Raw genomic sequence first — 18686 nt, 5'->3', positions numbered from 1 at the left:
ATACCAACTTTAATTTCTTTTACTTTCAATTTTTTAAATCTTTTTTTTCTGCTTTAGTAACTTAAAATGTTGATGGAATAATATGAACTGGGAACTTCAAATCCATCCCCTTGTAGAGCTAGTCCCTTCCCCCTTTCCTATTGAATTGGTGTTAGTGTGAAAAGACTTGAAACGGGCATTTATTGTGATAGTATGACTCAAATACCGAAAAAACTAAAACAAAAAGAAAACACAAAAACAATAAAATATTGCAAAAGAAAAGTATGGGGAGGGTATATATACATATATATATTGATGGGTTATCTGAGTATGTAAGCAATGGCTGTGAAGATGATGTAGTTTTAAACATTGTTATTAACTTTTAAATCATTTATTCAATAAAAAATACAAAATCAATTGTAAAGCAAATGTGTCGTTCTATTTCTTCAAGCACATATTACACCCACTGAGTGTTTTTGAAAAGAACATTTTAACATCTCAAACTATATTGGTTCACGTTGACATCGAGCCATTACATTACAGCAATAAATCAGTATGTGCTGTTGTAAAATGTTGTAATTTTTCTTTAATTTTTTTATAGAATTCCTTGATTAATACATAACTTGGTAACATTGTAGCCATGTCCAACTTGACCAATGCCGATGACTCTGCTTCAAAGCGTCAGGCTGCAGTAGAATTCAATTCAATTCAACTTTATTTATATAGCCCCAATTCCCAACAAAGTCATCTCAGGGCACTTAACAGAATAAAGTCAAGGCTATAAAGGTGTTGAGAGAACCCAACAATTCCCCCTCTGAACAAGCCCTAGGCCACAGTGGAGAGCAAAAACTCCCTTTAATGGAAGAAACCTCCAGCAGAACCACGCTCAGGGTGGGTGGCCATCTGCCTGACCAGTTGGGGTAATTGGAAAGTTGAGACAGAAAAGAAAAGAGCAACAAAACATCGGGCAGGTTCGTAGGACCAGTAGCTGTACAATGGAAGACACACAGAGTTAATGTCATACAGTGGTGACAATTGTGGGGTGAGAGGAGAAGAGAGAAGGACAAGAGGAGGAAAGGAACTCAGCTGTCTAAGCCTATAGCACCATAACTATAACTAAGTATAAGTTTTATCAAAGAGGAAGGTTTTAAGCCTGGACTTAAAAGTAGAGAGGGTGTCTGCTTCCCAAATCTGAACTGGGAGCTGGTTCCACAGGAGAGGAGCTTGATAGCTAAAGGCTCTGCCTGCTATTCTACCTTTGGAAAATCTGGGCAGCACAAGTAGGCCTACATTCTGAGATTGAAGTGGTCTACTGGGATGATATGGTGCTATGAGGCCTTCTATATATGATGGAGCCTGACCGTTCAGAGCTTTATATGTAAGAAGCAGGGTTTTAAATTCTATTCTAAATTTAATGGGAAGCCAATGGAGAGAAGGTGATTGGTGAAGGTGAGTCTCGCTAATTCCAGTCAGCACTCTCGCTGCAGCATTTTGGATTAATTGCAGGCTCTTTAAGGAGTTACTGGGGGCATTGTTATGCTCAGTGGCCAAAATGTCAGCGTGAGTAAATGGTCTAGTATTTAATGTAATTGCATTAGTGGAAAGATTTCACCCCTGCATGTCTACCTGCCTTGCCTACATTTATGTAAACTCACTATTAACAGTTTTCCTTTTTCTTCGGAAAAACTGTCCACATTGAGGTCCTTTAATTATTTTGACCTTGTCTCTGCAACAAATTCAGAACAGAGACATGCAGGCAGATTTTTGTGTGCAGGGGCTAAAAATACAAACAAAGGATTTTTTCAGTACTGAGACTATTTGCACTAGATTCCAATATTTCAATTAATACAAAAGTACATTGCTATCAATATCTAACTGGCAGACATTGTAAAAAGACCATTTCATATTCACAGTTATATATGGAAGTACTTATAAAACCTTCGGCTATTTTGTTTTACTCTTTATAGAAATAGTTACAACAAAAATGGGTTAATGCTGCAAAAAAAGTAGTTTGAGCATCCAGAATCCTCCGGAAGGTTAATTAAAGTTCATAGGGACACTTGAACGTTTTTGGGGAAAAGAGCACTTTGCTGAAATCGGATGTACATTACTGTATCAGTGCCTCTCTATAATTATGTGAAGTGACTTCCAGCCTTGGACACTATTATGATGATTATGAACTATGTGGTGAGATTTTCTTGTCCAATAGGAAAATTACATGATGGCACATTTTATCCAGTCACTGAAGATGGTTGTGCAGTAGTGCAAGGTTCAGATTACTACTGGGATGCTAAATGCAACAGATAACACGTCTGACCAATGAATGATGGCCGCGGACAAACCTGCAACCAACCCAAATCAATGCTACAATGAAAAATTGGTGGGTTGATGGATTAAAGTGAAATTGAAGTGTTTATCAAGATCTCATTAACTGTTGTATTGTCTACCTCATGTAAGACCAACACTGGACTGATGTCAATAAGGATGATTGTTAAATGAAACACCAACATTTTGGAACTGTCTTAAACTTGCATCAGATGAGAGGTATCACATATGATTGTGAAATACTGTTACTACAATTGCTAGACTGAATTCCATCAACTATCACTGTTGTTTTTTCCATATTTAGACGCAGTAGTGGTGCCAATATAGAGTAAAAAACTGTTTATATATCCATAGGCCTCAGCTGTACTTTGTGTATGATACTAATTAACAAATTGCTAACATGCTAAACTAAGCTGAACATCCGAATGTTTGAACATGGTCACAGCCTGCTGACTTATCCCTTAATGAATTACAAGGGCACATTCATCTAGAAGTGATGCTGCTGTCTGGTAGTAAATATACAATATATTTTGAATACAGTGTGCTGAATTTATATTGTGGGGCAATACTTATATAGATTTTAGATTTAGATTGATTTTATTTTAAATCACTAATTTTATTTTAAGAAAGCCAGAAACTGTGGCCACAATGAGGTGGACACTTGCAAAACTCTGACAGTAACAATGTCCCGCACATGCTTGACCAAGTCAGGAGGGATCTGGGCAGGTGTATTTTTAATTATTTTTTTTTTATCTGCGTGTTACATGATATTTATCACTAAGTGCTCAGAAGGAGTTGACTGGTCCAGTATGCTGAGTGTATATAACCACACATGAACTCAGTGGTGGCCTGAGTTCAATTCCAACCAGCACTTTATTTTCTCTCCCAAGCCTGCCTCTGGGCTCCCATCTGTCTGAATAAATTATACTGATGACGGAATGACGTTAAAACTAGTGGAGTCCATATTTACTTCCATTTATTTCACCTGTGGCTGTATCTCATCATGTCCCCTTTATGCTATACACTTTGTCAATCGTCCCCTTTTACTAAGGACTCTTCATCTACTTTCAGCTGTAATTATTCCTGTGCTGACACAGAGAACCGACTGTACACCAAGAGAAAAGATGCATGTCTGCTGCTCATTTCACGCTGTAATAATAATGAACCCTAGTCAACTGTCCCTTGTAATAATGCCCAGTTATTCCTGTAGTCACTGTATTGTGTAACTCTGCATCTACAAGCAGCTGAGGAGAAGAGCAGCAGAGTTTCCCCCTGTTAATCCACACTAATGTTGAGGTTTCATTGCAGGCTCTCAGGTGGTTTTAGATCAACCTCTCCAGTCTCTACTGAGGAGGCCTGCGAAAAGACTCTGCACTTAAAGCTTTACACCAAATCTGGCCTTAAACTAGTGACCGCAAACATATAGCACAAAAGCACGAGTCACAAAGTGACTTAAGTGTAGTACTGTTGTGTGATTAGAAACAATAGGTTAAAGCAGTAGCTCAACGTATGGTTGAAAATGTGATTATTTGCAGAGTAATGAAAGGTAAATAAATGCCAGATACACACAGAGAACTGAACATTATTTTAATGTCATTGCAGCACATACACTCAAATTGAGAAATACAAAAGTTTATTCCCTTTTTTTTTTTTACAGTGAAGTAGAGAATATGCTACAGTAAAACACACTTGAAATGATTTATACCATAACTGACATACTCCAATTAACTTTCTTTCACTTGGACAATCAGCAAAATGACATAAATTGACTGCTTGCAGAATATCAGATGCATTTCTATAAACACACACATTGCAGCTGCAGCACTGGAGTGAATTCAGGATGCCGTGTATGATTGGTTTGTTGCTTGTCGTTACAGTATGCTTAAATCCAGCCCAGTGTCATATTTTCTGTCAAGATCTATAGTATCCCACATCACAGCCACTCATTCAAACAATGCACTAAAGTTTATACCTCACTGAACATGGTCCAACACCACAATAAAACATTGATTAAAAAAAGCTAACCTCCTTGGCATAGGTAACATTAACATCCCATTGTAAATCCTCGTTTATCACGTTATACTACAGCACATCCTTATGTCCCCTGATTATCACAGCTGGAATGATTGGAATGGGCTGGAGACAGAAGCACTAAAGAGGCCACTTAAAAGAAAGTTTTTATATACTGTACATGTGTGTAAGGTGGAGTTTCTATATTCAGTCATGACAACACTGACACAGTTGGTCATAAATGACAAACAAATTCCATAAACGAGCAAAGGTCACATTCAAAATTTGTTTTGAGACAAATAAAATGGCAGCTTCACGCACTAACACAGATCTAGCAAAACTACCACATAAAAAAATGAAGTGTAACAATGCTGATCATTAGTGACATTTGGGTGAATTTATAGTTTTAAGACACCTTTAAAAAGGCAGCTTGAGAGATCGCTCACAAATTTAATTTCTAAAAGCTGTATTAAAAAAAAAAAGTAATAAAAAAAGGCCAGATTTTGCCAACGACACAACGCTAATTTTCAGCTTTAAAATGCCTTTATGTTTCTGCATGCAAGTATTTATGTGAGCCAACCACAACACTGAAAGAATGACACCATGGATCACTGGCCTTAAAATGCTGACTTGTTTCAGTAAAACAGAAGTAAGTTCTTATAAGATGCATAAAAATGTTGCTTTAAAAATAAGAACTGGCATTTAGAGTGAAAGGCTAGGTCTGTGTTAGTCTTCATGGACATTCAGTCCACTTTCTTGCTGCGCAGGCGGGGCATGTCCAACAGGTATCTGCAGAAGGAGCCAGTGTATTGTGAGAGCAGTGTGAGAACCTTCCCATGAATGAGGGTCAGCAGAGTCTGGTGGCCTGTCGCCCAAATCCGGTACCAAGGCCCGTAGAATGGGTCAGACACAGCCGGGCACAGCATGTTGTTCAGGTTGACCTCAGTTACCTGGATTAGTAAAGAAAGTAAGCACAAGAGTCCTAATATGCTGCTGATACCATCCCAGATATATTTATTTGACAGCAAATATTGGTTGGATAATTCACATAATTTTTCCCTATGGTCTGTATTTGGGACTAAACCTTAATTATACATATAGATTTGCAGTGTTTTAGGCCACAAATATTTAAAACTCAACCCTAGTAACCTCAGAAACTTTTAGCAAGCCTGTCACAAAACTGTCTGACTAAATGCAAACGTATGGTGGGCAAAACATTAGAACCACCTTTTCTTATAATGCACTCCAGTATGACATCACTACCTACTTTGAACTTAATAATAAACAGTACTAGAAATATCAACTTTCTGACAGTTTCAACCTAAAACAGAGAAATTGTAACCTTGTAAAAGCAGCATGCACTGTAATTGATTGCATTAAATTGCACAGATGGTCATACGGTTATGCCTGACCAGTGTATGTACTGTATGTTTGAGTGGGGACATATCATGTAATGCCCAGCAGAGGGCTCCATCTTACCAAGCCAAGGACCTGCAAGAAAAGGAAGTGATAGAGGAACAGTATGCCAGTGGAGAGCAGTGCCCACCATATGTCCCCCAGAGGCTCAGGCTTGTACACACCTGCAAAACAAACCAACCATAAAACATTTGAAGGGAGCAGGTACAGAGTATGTATCCTATGCCAAATCTCACCTCCTGTTGTGACCTTATATAGACAAAAGGCTGACAAAAAAATACTGTTTGATTGTCGTAAAAATGCTTGTCAACAGTCAAATGGTAAATGGTCTGCACTTATATAGCGCTTTTCGACCTATTAGCACTTGCTAAGTGCTTTTCTTTCACCCATTCGCACTCAAAATCACAATCACTAACCGGGAGCAACTAACTTAGGTTTCAGTGTCTTGCTCATGGACACTTCGACGTGTGACCGAAGGAGCCGGGGATTGAACCATATTCGCTGTCAAACCAACAACTACCTTCCTGAGCCACAGTCGCCCCAGACTTCCCATGACCACAGCAAAACCATTAACAGGATTCATGTCCAACAGGTTTTTCCACTTTCCTCACCTCACTGGTATTTTGTAGAGTAATTAGATCAGTTTGACTCCTACTTTGCTGTGTAGTAGTAGTTAAACTAGTAGTAGTTTGAAACTGTAAAGAACAAGTGCAATGAACTCTGCCTCCCTCCTTTACAAAGTCATGTTCTAACCTTTGGAATATAGCAACATGACATTATACTGCATAGGGCTCTTGCCCCAGTTTGTGCATTTTATTATTGAGTAGCAAGTAGAAGTTTGTAGGAGAGCATGCAAAGGAATGTAAGCTTTATCTATCCATCCATCCATCCAGAATAAGCACATACCTGTGCAACGAACATAATAGACATAAAAAGAGAAAGAATACCATTTATTGTATTAAAGGCTTGGTTGCAAGGTCCTGCATGATGTAATTACAGAATATTAATGCTTACCTCCTTTCCTGAAAAGGTAAAGAGGCACCAGATACAGCATGGAGTGTTGGATGTAGTAGATCTCCTTTTCAAACGGTAGCTGTAGAAAGATGAGCTTTTTCACACACATCAAACATAACAGAGTAACCTCTGATTAAGAGGACACAACACAATTCCCACTAACACAGATGTCATGCACACAGACTCCTGTATTGAAGAGGCAGCTGAACATTATGGTGTATAAAACACAACAGGGTTTTCTTGACCCATTTTTTGCTGTTAAACATGTCATGACTGGGTGTGGCTACATGATATCAAAGCCCAATCTGATCTAAGATCAGCAAATACTTTAGCCTTTAAGGAATGTGAATAAAATTAAAAACAATAATAGAATAAAGATTAATAAAAAATAAATTACATTTTGTACTAAGAACATACAATTTCAGGTAGATTTTAAACCATTAAAGTTAGCGACTAAACCCCAGATTTCCTTCACAACAACAGAATTACCATCAACCTTGGACCTTTCTGCCACCTAAGTCCAACATTTTGTCTTCTGCGTCTTAGTTTAGTCATCAGATTCATGCTCTGGTAGAAAACTCCAATTCATTCAACATCACATTCATATAACTGTCACATTTTTGACAAGGAGTCGTCTTCTTTTATACAACAAAGCTACAAGATAGACTTGTTAACTTGTTGAGCTTTCATAAAAAGGGAAATATATAGATCATGAACAAGAAATATTTTCCTTGTTAATATCAGAGAAACAACAAAGACAGGTGTGTCAGTGACTTTGCTCAAGATTCTTCAAACACTGGTTACTTACCAGTCTAGTGTTGACTACGGGAAACATTAAAGCCAGTAATGCACCGTTCAACATGTGGACCTGCAGCCTGAAAACACATAGGGGATTATCCATTAATAACAACAATAATAGCAATAATAATAAAATAAGATTTTAAATTCCCCCCAAATGACATTAGCTTGAATCGGTTAGTGTAACCAAACAGGTGGAGAACAAGTGTAGGACGGGGAAGATTAAATTCTATGTTGCAGAAAATTTCATCAAAGTCCTAAATGATGCCGTTAGCAGCAGCTGTCTTACATTCTCTGGCAGGGTCAGTTCCTCCTTCGAGTATTGATTTTGAGAAGTCGGGTCACTGATGGTTCGGGCAATTATAATTTTAATTCCTGTGTTTACGTTGTTGGCACTTGACATTTCTACTATTCTTGAAAATATCACAAAGTTGATTTCATGATTTTCAGAAATTAGTATTTTTCCGCTATTTATTCAGAATTAGTGCAATTTAGACACCTCTCTTTAGTTAGCCCATATTCTGCAGTTGCTTTCATGTCACTCACCATTCAGTACACACACAGCCCGTCTGCTCCTGCAGACAGAGGGAGTGTGATGCTTGTTCAGTTAATAACAGCATGTGTTGTTTAAATAAGAATTATTCTAAGAGCAACCTTATCTAAACCCAAGAGCTTACTGTATGTATCAAAGTTCAGACCTACATCTATCAACTCTGACTGCCCTTTTTGTCAAATGAACCAAAATAAATGCTGTGGCAGCTAAGGTCACTGTGAAAACAGCAGTGTCAGAGCAATGTCAGTTCAAATAAGCCCAGCTGTCATTCTGGTGGCATCTGGACCTTTTCTGATCAACATTCTGCTTCATTCAAATTCACCACATTTACTGATTATTAACAACCTTTGCCCTGTATTTTCCTCTTTACTGAATATGTTTAAAAATATGACTTTCAATTAAGCTCTTAAAAACACCTTTTGTTATGGTTAAGCACAACGTTTTTGCATTTGCAATACTGTTGTGCTTTTGGAGAAATACAGTAGCGAGACCCCATCACCATTAGTTTAATGCTTAATGGGTGTGTTCAATAATGACATGAAAGATCATGACTGTGTTTTATCAGATTAGAATTACTGTGATCACATTTTATGACCAATTACTGCAGAAAACTATATAAAAAACAAAACAAAACATTGTGACCGCAGATACTTTCACTTTATTGTATGAAAGTATCTGCGGTCACAATGTTTCAGTATATACTAACAATTAACAGATTGCCTCTCCTTCATACATAAATCCAGCCAAAGAGTATGAACTATAAATTTGCATCTTTTCCTACGAATCCTTCAAAACTCTGTCCTTTAAGTTAAATGAAATTCTTATGAAATGAAGGGCAACGACTTTTGGTTTTTCCTTTCAGGGGTCACCACAGCGAAACATGTTTTCCACGTTGATTTGACATGATGCCCTTCCTGCTGCGGGCTTAGGACTGGCACCAGGCTCGCCCTTGGTGGATGGGTGTGGTCATGCCTGGTGGGGTGGGATTCAAACCCAATGCCTTCTGGATTCCTACCCAATGGTCTACCACTGATCCACCAGTACAGGTACACAAACTGCAAGTGACATTTAGCAGACCGATATAAACATTTTTCATGGAAAGTTCCCTTGAAATGTCTGCTAGTAAACTATTCATCTACCTGAATGAGCATTTTGATCTGATGGATAGAAGTTATTTTTCTGAGCTGGTTTACCTTTTATTTTCCAAAGATGAGAAACTTGCTAAAAAGTGTTTCATAAAGCTTTATAAACTCACTTTCATTTTAGCTGGCTACATTCTGACCATTTCAAGAAAAACAAAGCTACAGTCCTTTTAGAAAACTGCTACAACTCACTGCAGCCGTCTTCTTTGTGACTCGGATGAGCCAAACTTTGTACTTACCACTCACAAATAAGTCAGTGTGACGACAACATTCAAATTCACTGAATATAAACAGGCATCAAAAATAAGTCAATAAAGCGCAACTGATCACAACCACAGTAATTCTAATCTGATAAAACACAGTCACAATCTATCATGTCTTTATTAAACACACCCATAAAACTAATGATGATGAGTTCTTGCAACTGTATTTCTCCAAAAGCACAACAGTATTGGAAATTCACTTCAATTCGAAGTATTGATTGTGATAACGTTGTGCTTCACCATAACAAAAGTTGTTTTTAAGAGCTTAATTGAAAATCATATTTTTAAACATCTTTAGTATTTTGTCAGTATAACAACCAAATACAATGTTCAAATGAAAAACAAGTTAATAAACCGCACCTAAACACAACCATTGCTGTTTTACACGGTGGGCAGGCGAGCAGGAAGATCTGTTGAGGAAAGCACAGAAAGAAATGAGAAACCACATTATTACAATAAAAGTTCTAGTTTATGATGAACATCCTGCTTCCACAGCTTCTGGTGCTTAGAGTAATGAAGAAGATGAACAAATTACTTTAAGCAATTTATATTATACAATGGGAGCAGAAACATTGAACACAGCATCTTGCTGGCAACTGTAAAGACTTTCTTGCTTCAAAACGAAAAACAAAAAACAGAACACAGAAAGATGGTTACAAACAAAATCCAGTGTATCTTAGAGAAGACAGACTTGACATCTGACTGAAGCAACAAAAACATAAGCAACTTACCAAAAGCCAACAGATACACATCAGCTCTAGGCTGCTGACATTAAGTTTAAACCCTACTGTCAACGAAAAGCCACGTGTAAAATCAGTTCCTACTAGGTGCTACTAGAGCCTGGAGGATACTGCAAATATGGATTTGCTTCAAAACATCATCTGACAAAATGTTGGCTTGCCCGGAAGCCAAAAACTGCAAAGAGAATTACAGGAAATCAATTTACTTGCGATTAGCTGTACAACTACACACTGGCCAGAGATTTCTGACATACATCATAATGATTGATCTGCTGTACGCCCATCAACTGCACTGTGAACAGAAGTGATGGGTTAATGTGTGTGTTATACTTTGCCAAGACAGAGTCATTGGCAAAATATAATGCTCAACATTTTTGATAAATGCACACATTTCTTCAGACTTTTATTTTCTCATTCAGCCTTTGCATTGCTTTGCAGTTGTGTGTCACAACTAACACTGGCTCTTCACTTTGCAGATCAGGAATAATTTCAGCCTAGAATCCTAAGTAGACCGGTAGCTTGAACAGCTTCGCTGAGCTCTGGCTTGGGGAGGCTCCATACTGTGTTTATTTACAGTTGCAACCTCTGGTGGGATGATTCGAAATACAAATGTTTTTGCTTTAGCTAACAGGAACCAATTAGCTAAATTTGCTAGCAGCCGTTGAGCTCGCTTCTTTAAGAGGCAGGGACCATGTGATTGGCTGATAGCTGAGGGTGAAACAAGGAACATTAATAATACGATAATAATAATTGTTTCATTTTACATTTCTATACCGATAACAGACATTTCCCAGATAATTTAACATGCTGGGAAATGGTGACGAGAATGTAGGTATTATAGGCAAGTTTCTGTTTGGTACACTGTGCTAAATCTAAGGCTAAATGTCAAGGAAAGCCAGTAGGAGTTAATCAAATTCAAAAGGCCACTTCAGTCTCCATCTGGGATTAATCTCTATCTGGGATGTTTGCCCATGAAGTCAAGATCTTATAAATAGGTGACAAACTCTATTTAAGTATAATCCATTGGGTTTTATATCAGATAGATAACACACTTATCCAGTGTTTTTAGAAACTCCTGATACATTAAATGTGCAGAGTAGTGTTTAACACAAGTGTCAGCTAAACAGGTTAATCAATTTTAAGACTATACTAAGTCTATTGGGGCAACTGTGGCGAAGGTGGTAGAGCGGTCGTCCATAAATCCCACCGTTGTTGGTTCGATCCTCCGGTCACATGTCGAAGTGTCCTTGAGCAAAACACCGAACCCTAACTTAATCGCTCCCAGTGAGTGTAGGCCAGCTGCCTAGCAGCTCCCCCATGGGTGTGTTCGTGTGTGTGTGTGTGTGTGTGTGTGTGTGTGTGTGTGTGTGTGTGTGTGTGTGTGTGTGTGTAAATGGGTGAATGAGAAGCAGTATAAAGTGCTTTGAGTACCAATAGGTAGAAAAGCGCTAAATAAGAGCAGACCATTAACCATGTATTGTTTAGTTTTCTTTCAAATGTTGGGATTACAAACAGAAAGATAACAGCAGATTTTCAGATGCTTTCTTCAAAATGGCAACAGATAATGTTATATCTTCTGGTTCAGAGGCTGAGTTTTTTATATTAAAAGGGAAAATAGGAGCCGATAGGAAACACTGTTGCCACCTGTGCAATGTCTGCCATGTGTCTATAAAAGTCATTAATGTGAAAAGTGCTGCAGTGTGAAGTTGATCACATCTAAAACATGATTTTTTTTTCAATGAAAAACTTTCATACAAATTATTTCAAGTCATATAGACAAGAGATATTGATTATATTATACAAAGTGAATTTCAGTCAGAAGCAGATCCACAACAATCTAAATTAATGTATTGTTAGGACCTTTGTGAAGGTCAGCAACAGCAATGTTTTCATATTTATTGTAAGTGTTTTTAACAAACTGGAGTTTTCTTTCATATATTGACAGTGTTTTCACCAAAAACATTCATTTCTTTTCTCATTGGGTTAAATTCTGAAACTATTACAGTCTGGCCATTTATTCATAGCAACCAAAAACAAAGGCTTGTGTTTTTGTTGCTGCATTTAACTCTGTACTGTACCTTTAACACCACATGACATGGATTTCAGAAAGCACAGTGGCTTTAGAATGTACAGCCCTTCACTTTTTTTATGAAAAAAACAAAAACAAAAAAGAAGCAGCAATTTTTCCCTATTGGTCTATACCCAATGATGTATAATTAAAGGGGAAAAATGATTCTGTTATTTTTTGCAATAAATTAAAAAGCATAGATGAGGACAAGAGTGCAAACTTATTTCTGAAGGTTTTAGTTTACTGGATACAAAATCATGTGGAAAATTACAATTTTATATATGAAAAATTAGACCTGCGACAAGCACATGGGTCTGAAATCTGTCTGAAGCTACTACAGAAGTAACGCAATTCAAATTGAGCCTGTATTAATTTAATCTCATATGTGTTTGAGGGTTCTGGACAATTTATTATTTTTTATTGATTTTTTTCTGTCTACATGAACTCAAAACAAAACATGATTTAAAAACAGATGTAGTTAAACTATATGTTGTTCCCCGGTAACTAGGGCCGCATATTCCATATTGATAAAGAAAAACACAACTAGAAAAGATGTTCTTTTTATCCTACTGTAAACATAAAGAATAATACCAGTAGCCGCTGTGCAACAGTAACTGAAAAAGTAATACACATCCAAGGTAACTGCACCCTGGGTTTCGAACACTTCTAAAACACAGTGGTTGCAGGTGGATAGTGCTATGACTTATATGGAGACAAAGTGTTTTACTTTCTTTTCTCCGAAGAAGAGAGCGAGCAAGAAATGAACTGAGATACCTGTTATTTCAATAGGAGTTAACATTACTACTTTTCTTTGATATTATTTAGTCTTCACCTGCAGTGGCTGCAGTTACATCAGCTTAGTGACAAGCAAAGCCAACGTGTGCAGGCATCGCCAAGGAAACAGACAGTAAATGGTCTGCACAGCTCTTTTATAATGCGTTTCTTCCTATTGGCACTCAAAGCGCTTTACACTGCTTCTCATTCACCCATTCACACTCAGAATCTCACACACATTGCAGCCAGCCAACACTCACCGGGAACAACTAAGTTGGGGTTCAGTGTCTTGCTTAAGGACACTTTAACACATGACCGGAGGAACCGGGGATTGAACCAGTGGACGACTGCTCTACTGTCCTGTGCCACAGTTGCCCCTCTCCAAAGAGTAACTCATGCTACCAATGCTGCTGATGTTGAAGTGACAACAGAGGAAGTAATAAGCTCAAATTTTCAATTTTCAAAAAGTACAATTGTAATTAATTCCATATAAATCCCAAGCCTTAGTTCAAAATAAGTTGGTAAAGACTATAACAAAGACGTTTTTACCATTTTGAATTGTAATAAATTATTGTTCTATTGCACAAAAATATACATAAGATATATAAGAACAAAACAAACAAGAAACTAAAAGAAATTCTGAGCTCTTTAATTAAGTAACTCCGGTGTTTTTGGGACAAGTAACTTGATCTATTGCTTGATTTTGAAGTTTTTAGGCAATAGATCAAGTTACTTGTCCCAAAAACACTGGAGTTACTTAACCCACAGACATCCTTTCATGAGTGCCTGTAGGTATCCACTGAAACAGGTGTATGAAGTCATCTGCAGTATCTGGATTGTGATTTTTAAAGCATGCAGGGCTGAAAATGCAACTATTCAAATATGCAGCAGGGTGAAACACGTTGCACACTTAAAGAGACAATAACTGGAATACCCTTCAGAGAAATAAAGAAATATAAAGCATACAAAGACTGCAATGGATAGAAACTAAACATGTCGAGGGTCACTTGGTTTGATATGGTGGGTAATGTAGACATTCTTTCTAGTAAATGCACTTGTATAATGCAAATTCAGCTCAGTTATAATGGAACCAAATATGTTTACCAAATAATTGCAGAGGAATTTCAAAGTAAAACCACAGCTGTAACTGCGTAATGATTTTTCAAAGAAACTGCTGAAAAACAAATACAAATGGCATATGTATAGATTAACAGAGCTCATTCCTGATAAACCACACTTACATTCACAAATAAAGTCATAAAGTAATACAGTAAAGGCCTTTGTGTCATCTCAACGATGGAGTAATCAGTCTGCTCTACTGGATATTATTTCTAAAGCTAATAAATGGGTCTTTTTTTTTAGTGACAATAGTGAAACAGTGGTCTATTATACTGATATTGAATGTTTGTTGTACACAGCTTGTTAACAGCGTGGTACTTCAGTTTACAGATTTAAGCTCTGAACTTATGGAGCAAAGACCAGCACAAGTCTTTAAGCTAATGTCTTTCAAAACTGCTGCAGAAATGCCCAAGGCATATTTTAAACAGGGCTGACTCATCATTTCCTGGAACTTATAACAATATTCATCATCATCATCAACCTACCAAGAAATGAGTATCTATCATTGGTTTAAATGACCAGAATGTCCAGTCACACTTGACAAAATAGAAGACAGTTCACAGGGACATTGTGTGTCTAGGCTTGCTATACTTCTGTTACATTTTGCTATGAGAGATTAAAATTTCTTAACCCTATATTATAATCCTTGAACATCTGATATATTAGATAGCAAGTCTATTGTAATGGCAATACAGCAACCAACACATCTAACATGCGAACACCATGGGGATTCTACAAGGCCTTCAGTATTTGTCAGCCTGTAAAATGTAACCATAATTTTTGACTTCTTAAGTTTAAGTTCTAGACGCACTATTTGTATGTATTGTTGCTGGGTTAAGAAGCTGAAGGAGACGGCAAGAAAACAGTCAGGTAGCCAGTTAGGAATCATAGTGGTTATTAGGGCCGGAACGCACCAAGCACACTGTCAACCCACATCAGGATGATGTAGAGCGTCTGCTGGCCTTATCTTTCAGAGGTGTGTCCAGCACTGTTGATGTGAGTCAGGCTGTTTTTAGCCGATTCAACATGTTGAATCAGCTTCAATTGGTACCTCGTCCTAGATGAGGGAGGCTGCTTTCACTGGCTGTTCAGCTTCGCAAATCCGTGCACGTGAAACAACCACAGTATAATTAATGCCATTATAACAGTTGCTAGAACTTATCAGACATTTCCTCGATTAAAAGCCGTTAAACCTGTCTAGGGTTTGCCATTGTGGTGTAGAAATGGTGAGCTCATACTGCTTTGTTTAAAGTTTGTAGATGAGTAGTTCTAACTTCCCTATATGAAAGATCTTCTCTTCTTCCAGCTAAAAAACTCCTCCAGATGACATCCACGGATGACTTTTTCATCAGTAGGAGTTCAGATGATGTCATCTGGGAGGGCTTACATACGCTACTTAAACTGGAACCAAAAGAAGCAGGTTCAATATCATTGAATGCGTCTTGTACAATCTCAGCCAAGCTCTCTCACAGAGGAGCCCTTATAATGAACTCCTGAATGCACAAACATTACTTTCAGAAAAAGAATGCACTGCTCACTTCCTGGTCCACCCGCTTTCCTGATACTATACAGTCAAGCTGCAGCAATCTCTGGCTTTATTCTCGGCAGTAAATTAACTCCTGGAGGCAATTTCTGCAGAGCCACATGGTCCATAAAAACAACACCTTCCTGTTAAGTAGTTTCAAATGTGAGACAAAAATTACACCGCAAACTGGCAACGTCAATCTCCTCAGAGTGAACGTCTTCCTTTTTTTAAACCACACAAGATAATTTCCTCTTCTGATCACATCAAGTGTCAATGTTCAAGGATATTTTGCAACTGTCAGTCAGTTCTTCTTCACTGGAAGTAGTTCATTAATGCCCACAGACTAAAACAATATCTCCATTTAGTCCTAAATCAGAAGAATACATCAATATTATTAGTTCACCATATTTCATGTGTATTACACATACATGAAATGAGGTGTGGCAGTTATGTACCAGGAAGGTCAGTCAACCAAATGGCCAGGATGAAAATATTCACCCACAGTACAGTCATGTGACAGCAGTGCAAACTGATAACACCTGTGTTGTTCCGAAGTGTAAACTCTGATTTAAACTCTCTTCCACTCACAATCATATGTGTTAAAATGCGATGACGCCCAGCTCTTGTTGCACAGCTCAAGGGCTAAACCTAACACAACAGGTCTTATTTCATCACAGGGCGTTGCTTGCAATTCTGAGTTCATTTATAGGTGCCATTTCTGCAACATCCTTTCTTTTCCTTATGGTCTCACTCTTATTATTAGATATAATTTTATGTAAGTCGCGTTTAGATTGGACTTATGACTGAGGATTCACATACATACATACATACATACATACATACATACATACATACATACAGAGAGAGAGAGAGAGAGAGAGAGAGAGAGAGAGAGAGAGAGAGAGAGAGAGAGAGAGAGACCATAAGAAGTGAAGCAGAGTGAAGTCAGGCCTATCACACACCTAGTGTCATCAAAGTCAACCAACATATTACAGAATAAATTATACACCATCAATCAACTCTGGGCTTGTTTGGAAGAAAATGGAATAAATACAAGTATGTCTTCAAATACACTTTATGGGTGTTGCTGTAAGGTTAGCAACTCATCCTGGGAGTGCACACAGTAAATGAGCATCAGCTCGGCAGTGTCATCCTTACCTGCACCATAGTCACGACATGGCACGGATTCAGCAGATATATCACAGTCTTGGTTGCAAATTTGAACCCGACCTCAACTCCAAAAGTCATACAGAGGCCAACCAGCAACAGGTTCTTGCCAAGACTGTCTTCTTTTGCCTTTATGCAATCTTTCCCCACTACTTTCAGCTCTTTGGAGAGGTTTATTTTCTTCAGTGCCACGCCAATCTCCACTAAAGAGATGAGGATGATGACCAGGCTCTCACTGATGCGCTGCTGGGGGGCGATGAAGGCGGCACACTCGGGCCCCCCGTTGCCCTCAAACTTCGGGTCCACCCCACCGTACACCCAGTCTAAGAGGCTGTATATATTATATCTGGACATATTCCTCTTCTCGTGTTGGAAAAGATACGAACAAGATGGAATAAAAGACGTCACACCGACTTCTTGTCGCAACATGAACTGCAAGATTTCCCTTTCGTAGGTCGTGCCGCGGTTGAGAGGTAGACATGTATGTGGCGCCTCGGTGTGTCGGCTAAGCTAACGAAAAAGCTGAACTACCTCATTCAGAGACGGAGGAGGGACTTTAGCTAGGAACTGCTGCGGCGGCGGCTGCTGCTGCTGGTGGTGGTGGTGGTGGAGGTTAAGCCTCTCCCTTCGTTTCCTGGCACAGCTAACAACTAAGCGAGCATGTTAGCTGGGTACTCCGCTCATATCAGCATGTAAAGCCATTAGCTGGTTTAGTTAACCTATGTTAGCAATAGCGCCAACACCGGATTGGTAGCTTAAGAGCTGGACTGAGGCAGTTCCGTGCTGTTTTAGTACCCCGAGTTTAGTCTTTCAGGCTGGGCGAAATTTGCGATGGTACGCAGCGAAGGCGTAGGTCTTTGATAACTTTACATTTAGGTAAAGGAAGGTCGTTAACCCCGCTCATTGACAAGCCTAGATACTTGAATGGAGATTATTTAGAACATAAACACACACAATTGAAGAGTGTACAATTACATCTCGTTAATCTCAGTTAGTAAATGCAAACATAATAGGGACAGCGATATTAACAGGATATATTTACAGGTTTTCCAATTCGACATATTCGCCTTATACTCCTTTTTTTTAACTTTATGGATGACCTTAACTAATTTACTCCCAGACAGACAAAACCGAGGGCATACCAAAATCATTGGCCAATGAGGACATTAACACGCGATGCGTAGGAATGGTGCGTTCACGAGTAATCTGGAAACTTAAAGGACGCAGAAGACAACAGCCGGTTCTGCTGTTCCAACAAGTTTTAGTGTTACAATTCCAATCAAATGGACTTTTTTTGAAATCCTTTTTTAACCCAAGACTTTCATATAGTGACCTCAAATTATTTTTGAGGTGAACAGAATTAAGTCACTGTTTACATATTGTTTTAATCAGCTCAATCATTGATTCTCACTGACAGTTTAATTAAGATTGTTTATCTTGAAGACTGATAACAGGGTTGATATGAAGAATTATACTAATAGAAATAACTAATAGATAAACTGGTAGCTGTGGGCTGCTCTCATTACGGTCGGAAGACAACAGCTGTCCCTATGGCTATTGATTGACACTCCGCCCATACAGTTGTATTTTCAATAGTCTTTACAAATGCGTGACAAAAAAAAATTAAGACAGTGTCAGCTTTCATGTATCCTTTAAACTACAGATCAAAATGATTCAGAACCACAGTAAGTCAAAGGTTGCATGGTTTAGATTATGATGGGGCCCAAATATTTCCTTTGGAATCACTTCATTACAGGAAATGTTAAAGGATTGAAGTGACAGATTATATACTT

The 18686-nt window shown here is 38.2% G+C and overlaps 1 protein-coding gene across 1 annotated transcript; it reads right to left on the bottom strand.

Moving 5' to 3' along the window:
• Window positions 1-3877: 3877 nt before the first annotated feature.
• LOC137109103 (transmembrane protein 164) lies at window positions 3878-17673 on the bottom strand. Its single transcript, XM_067494506.1, has 6 exons — window positions 16885-17673; window positions 9861-9910; window positions 7553-7619; window positions 6745-6823; window positions 5794-5894; window positions 3878-5264 (listed from the first exon to the last, which is right to left on the bottom strand). The coding sequence occupies exons 1-6, from the start codon at window positions 17320-17322 to the stop codon at window positions 5058-5060; spliced, it is 942 nt and encodes a 313-aa protein (XP_067350607.1). The 5' UTR covers window positions 17323-17673; the 3' UTR covers window positions 3878-5057.
• Between the last annotated feature and the right edge of the window lie 1013 nt (window positions 17674-18686).

This window comes from Channa argus, chromosome 24, assembly GCF_033026475.1.
Source record: "Channa argus isolate prfri chromosome 24, Channa argus male v1.0, whole genome shotgun sequence".
Classification (NCBI taxonomy): Eukaryota; Metazoa; Chordata; class Actinopteri; order Anabantiformes; family Channidae; genus Channa; species Channa argus.
This window is presented reverse-complemented; position numbering and strand designations above follow the sequence as displayed.

Coding starts and splice junctions, on each gene's coding strand:
- LOC137109103 (XM_067494506.1), bottom strand. CDS start 17,322: ATGTTGCGACAAGAAGTCGGTGTGACGTCTTTTATTCCATCTTGTTCG. Junction 6,824..7,552: donor CCGTAGTCAACACTAGACTG/GTAAGTAACCAG, acceptor ATCTTTCTACAG/CTACCGTTTGAAAAGGAGAT. Junction 5,895..6,744: donor TTACCTTTTCAGGAAAGGAG/GTAAGCATTAAT, acceptor TTTGTTTTGCAG/GTGTGTACAAGCCTGAGCCT.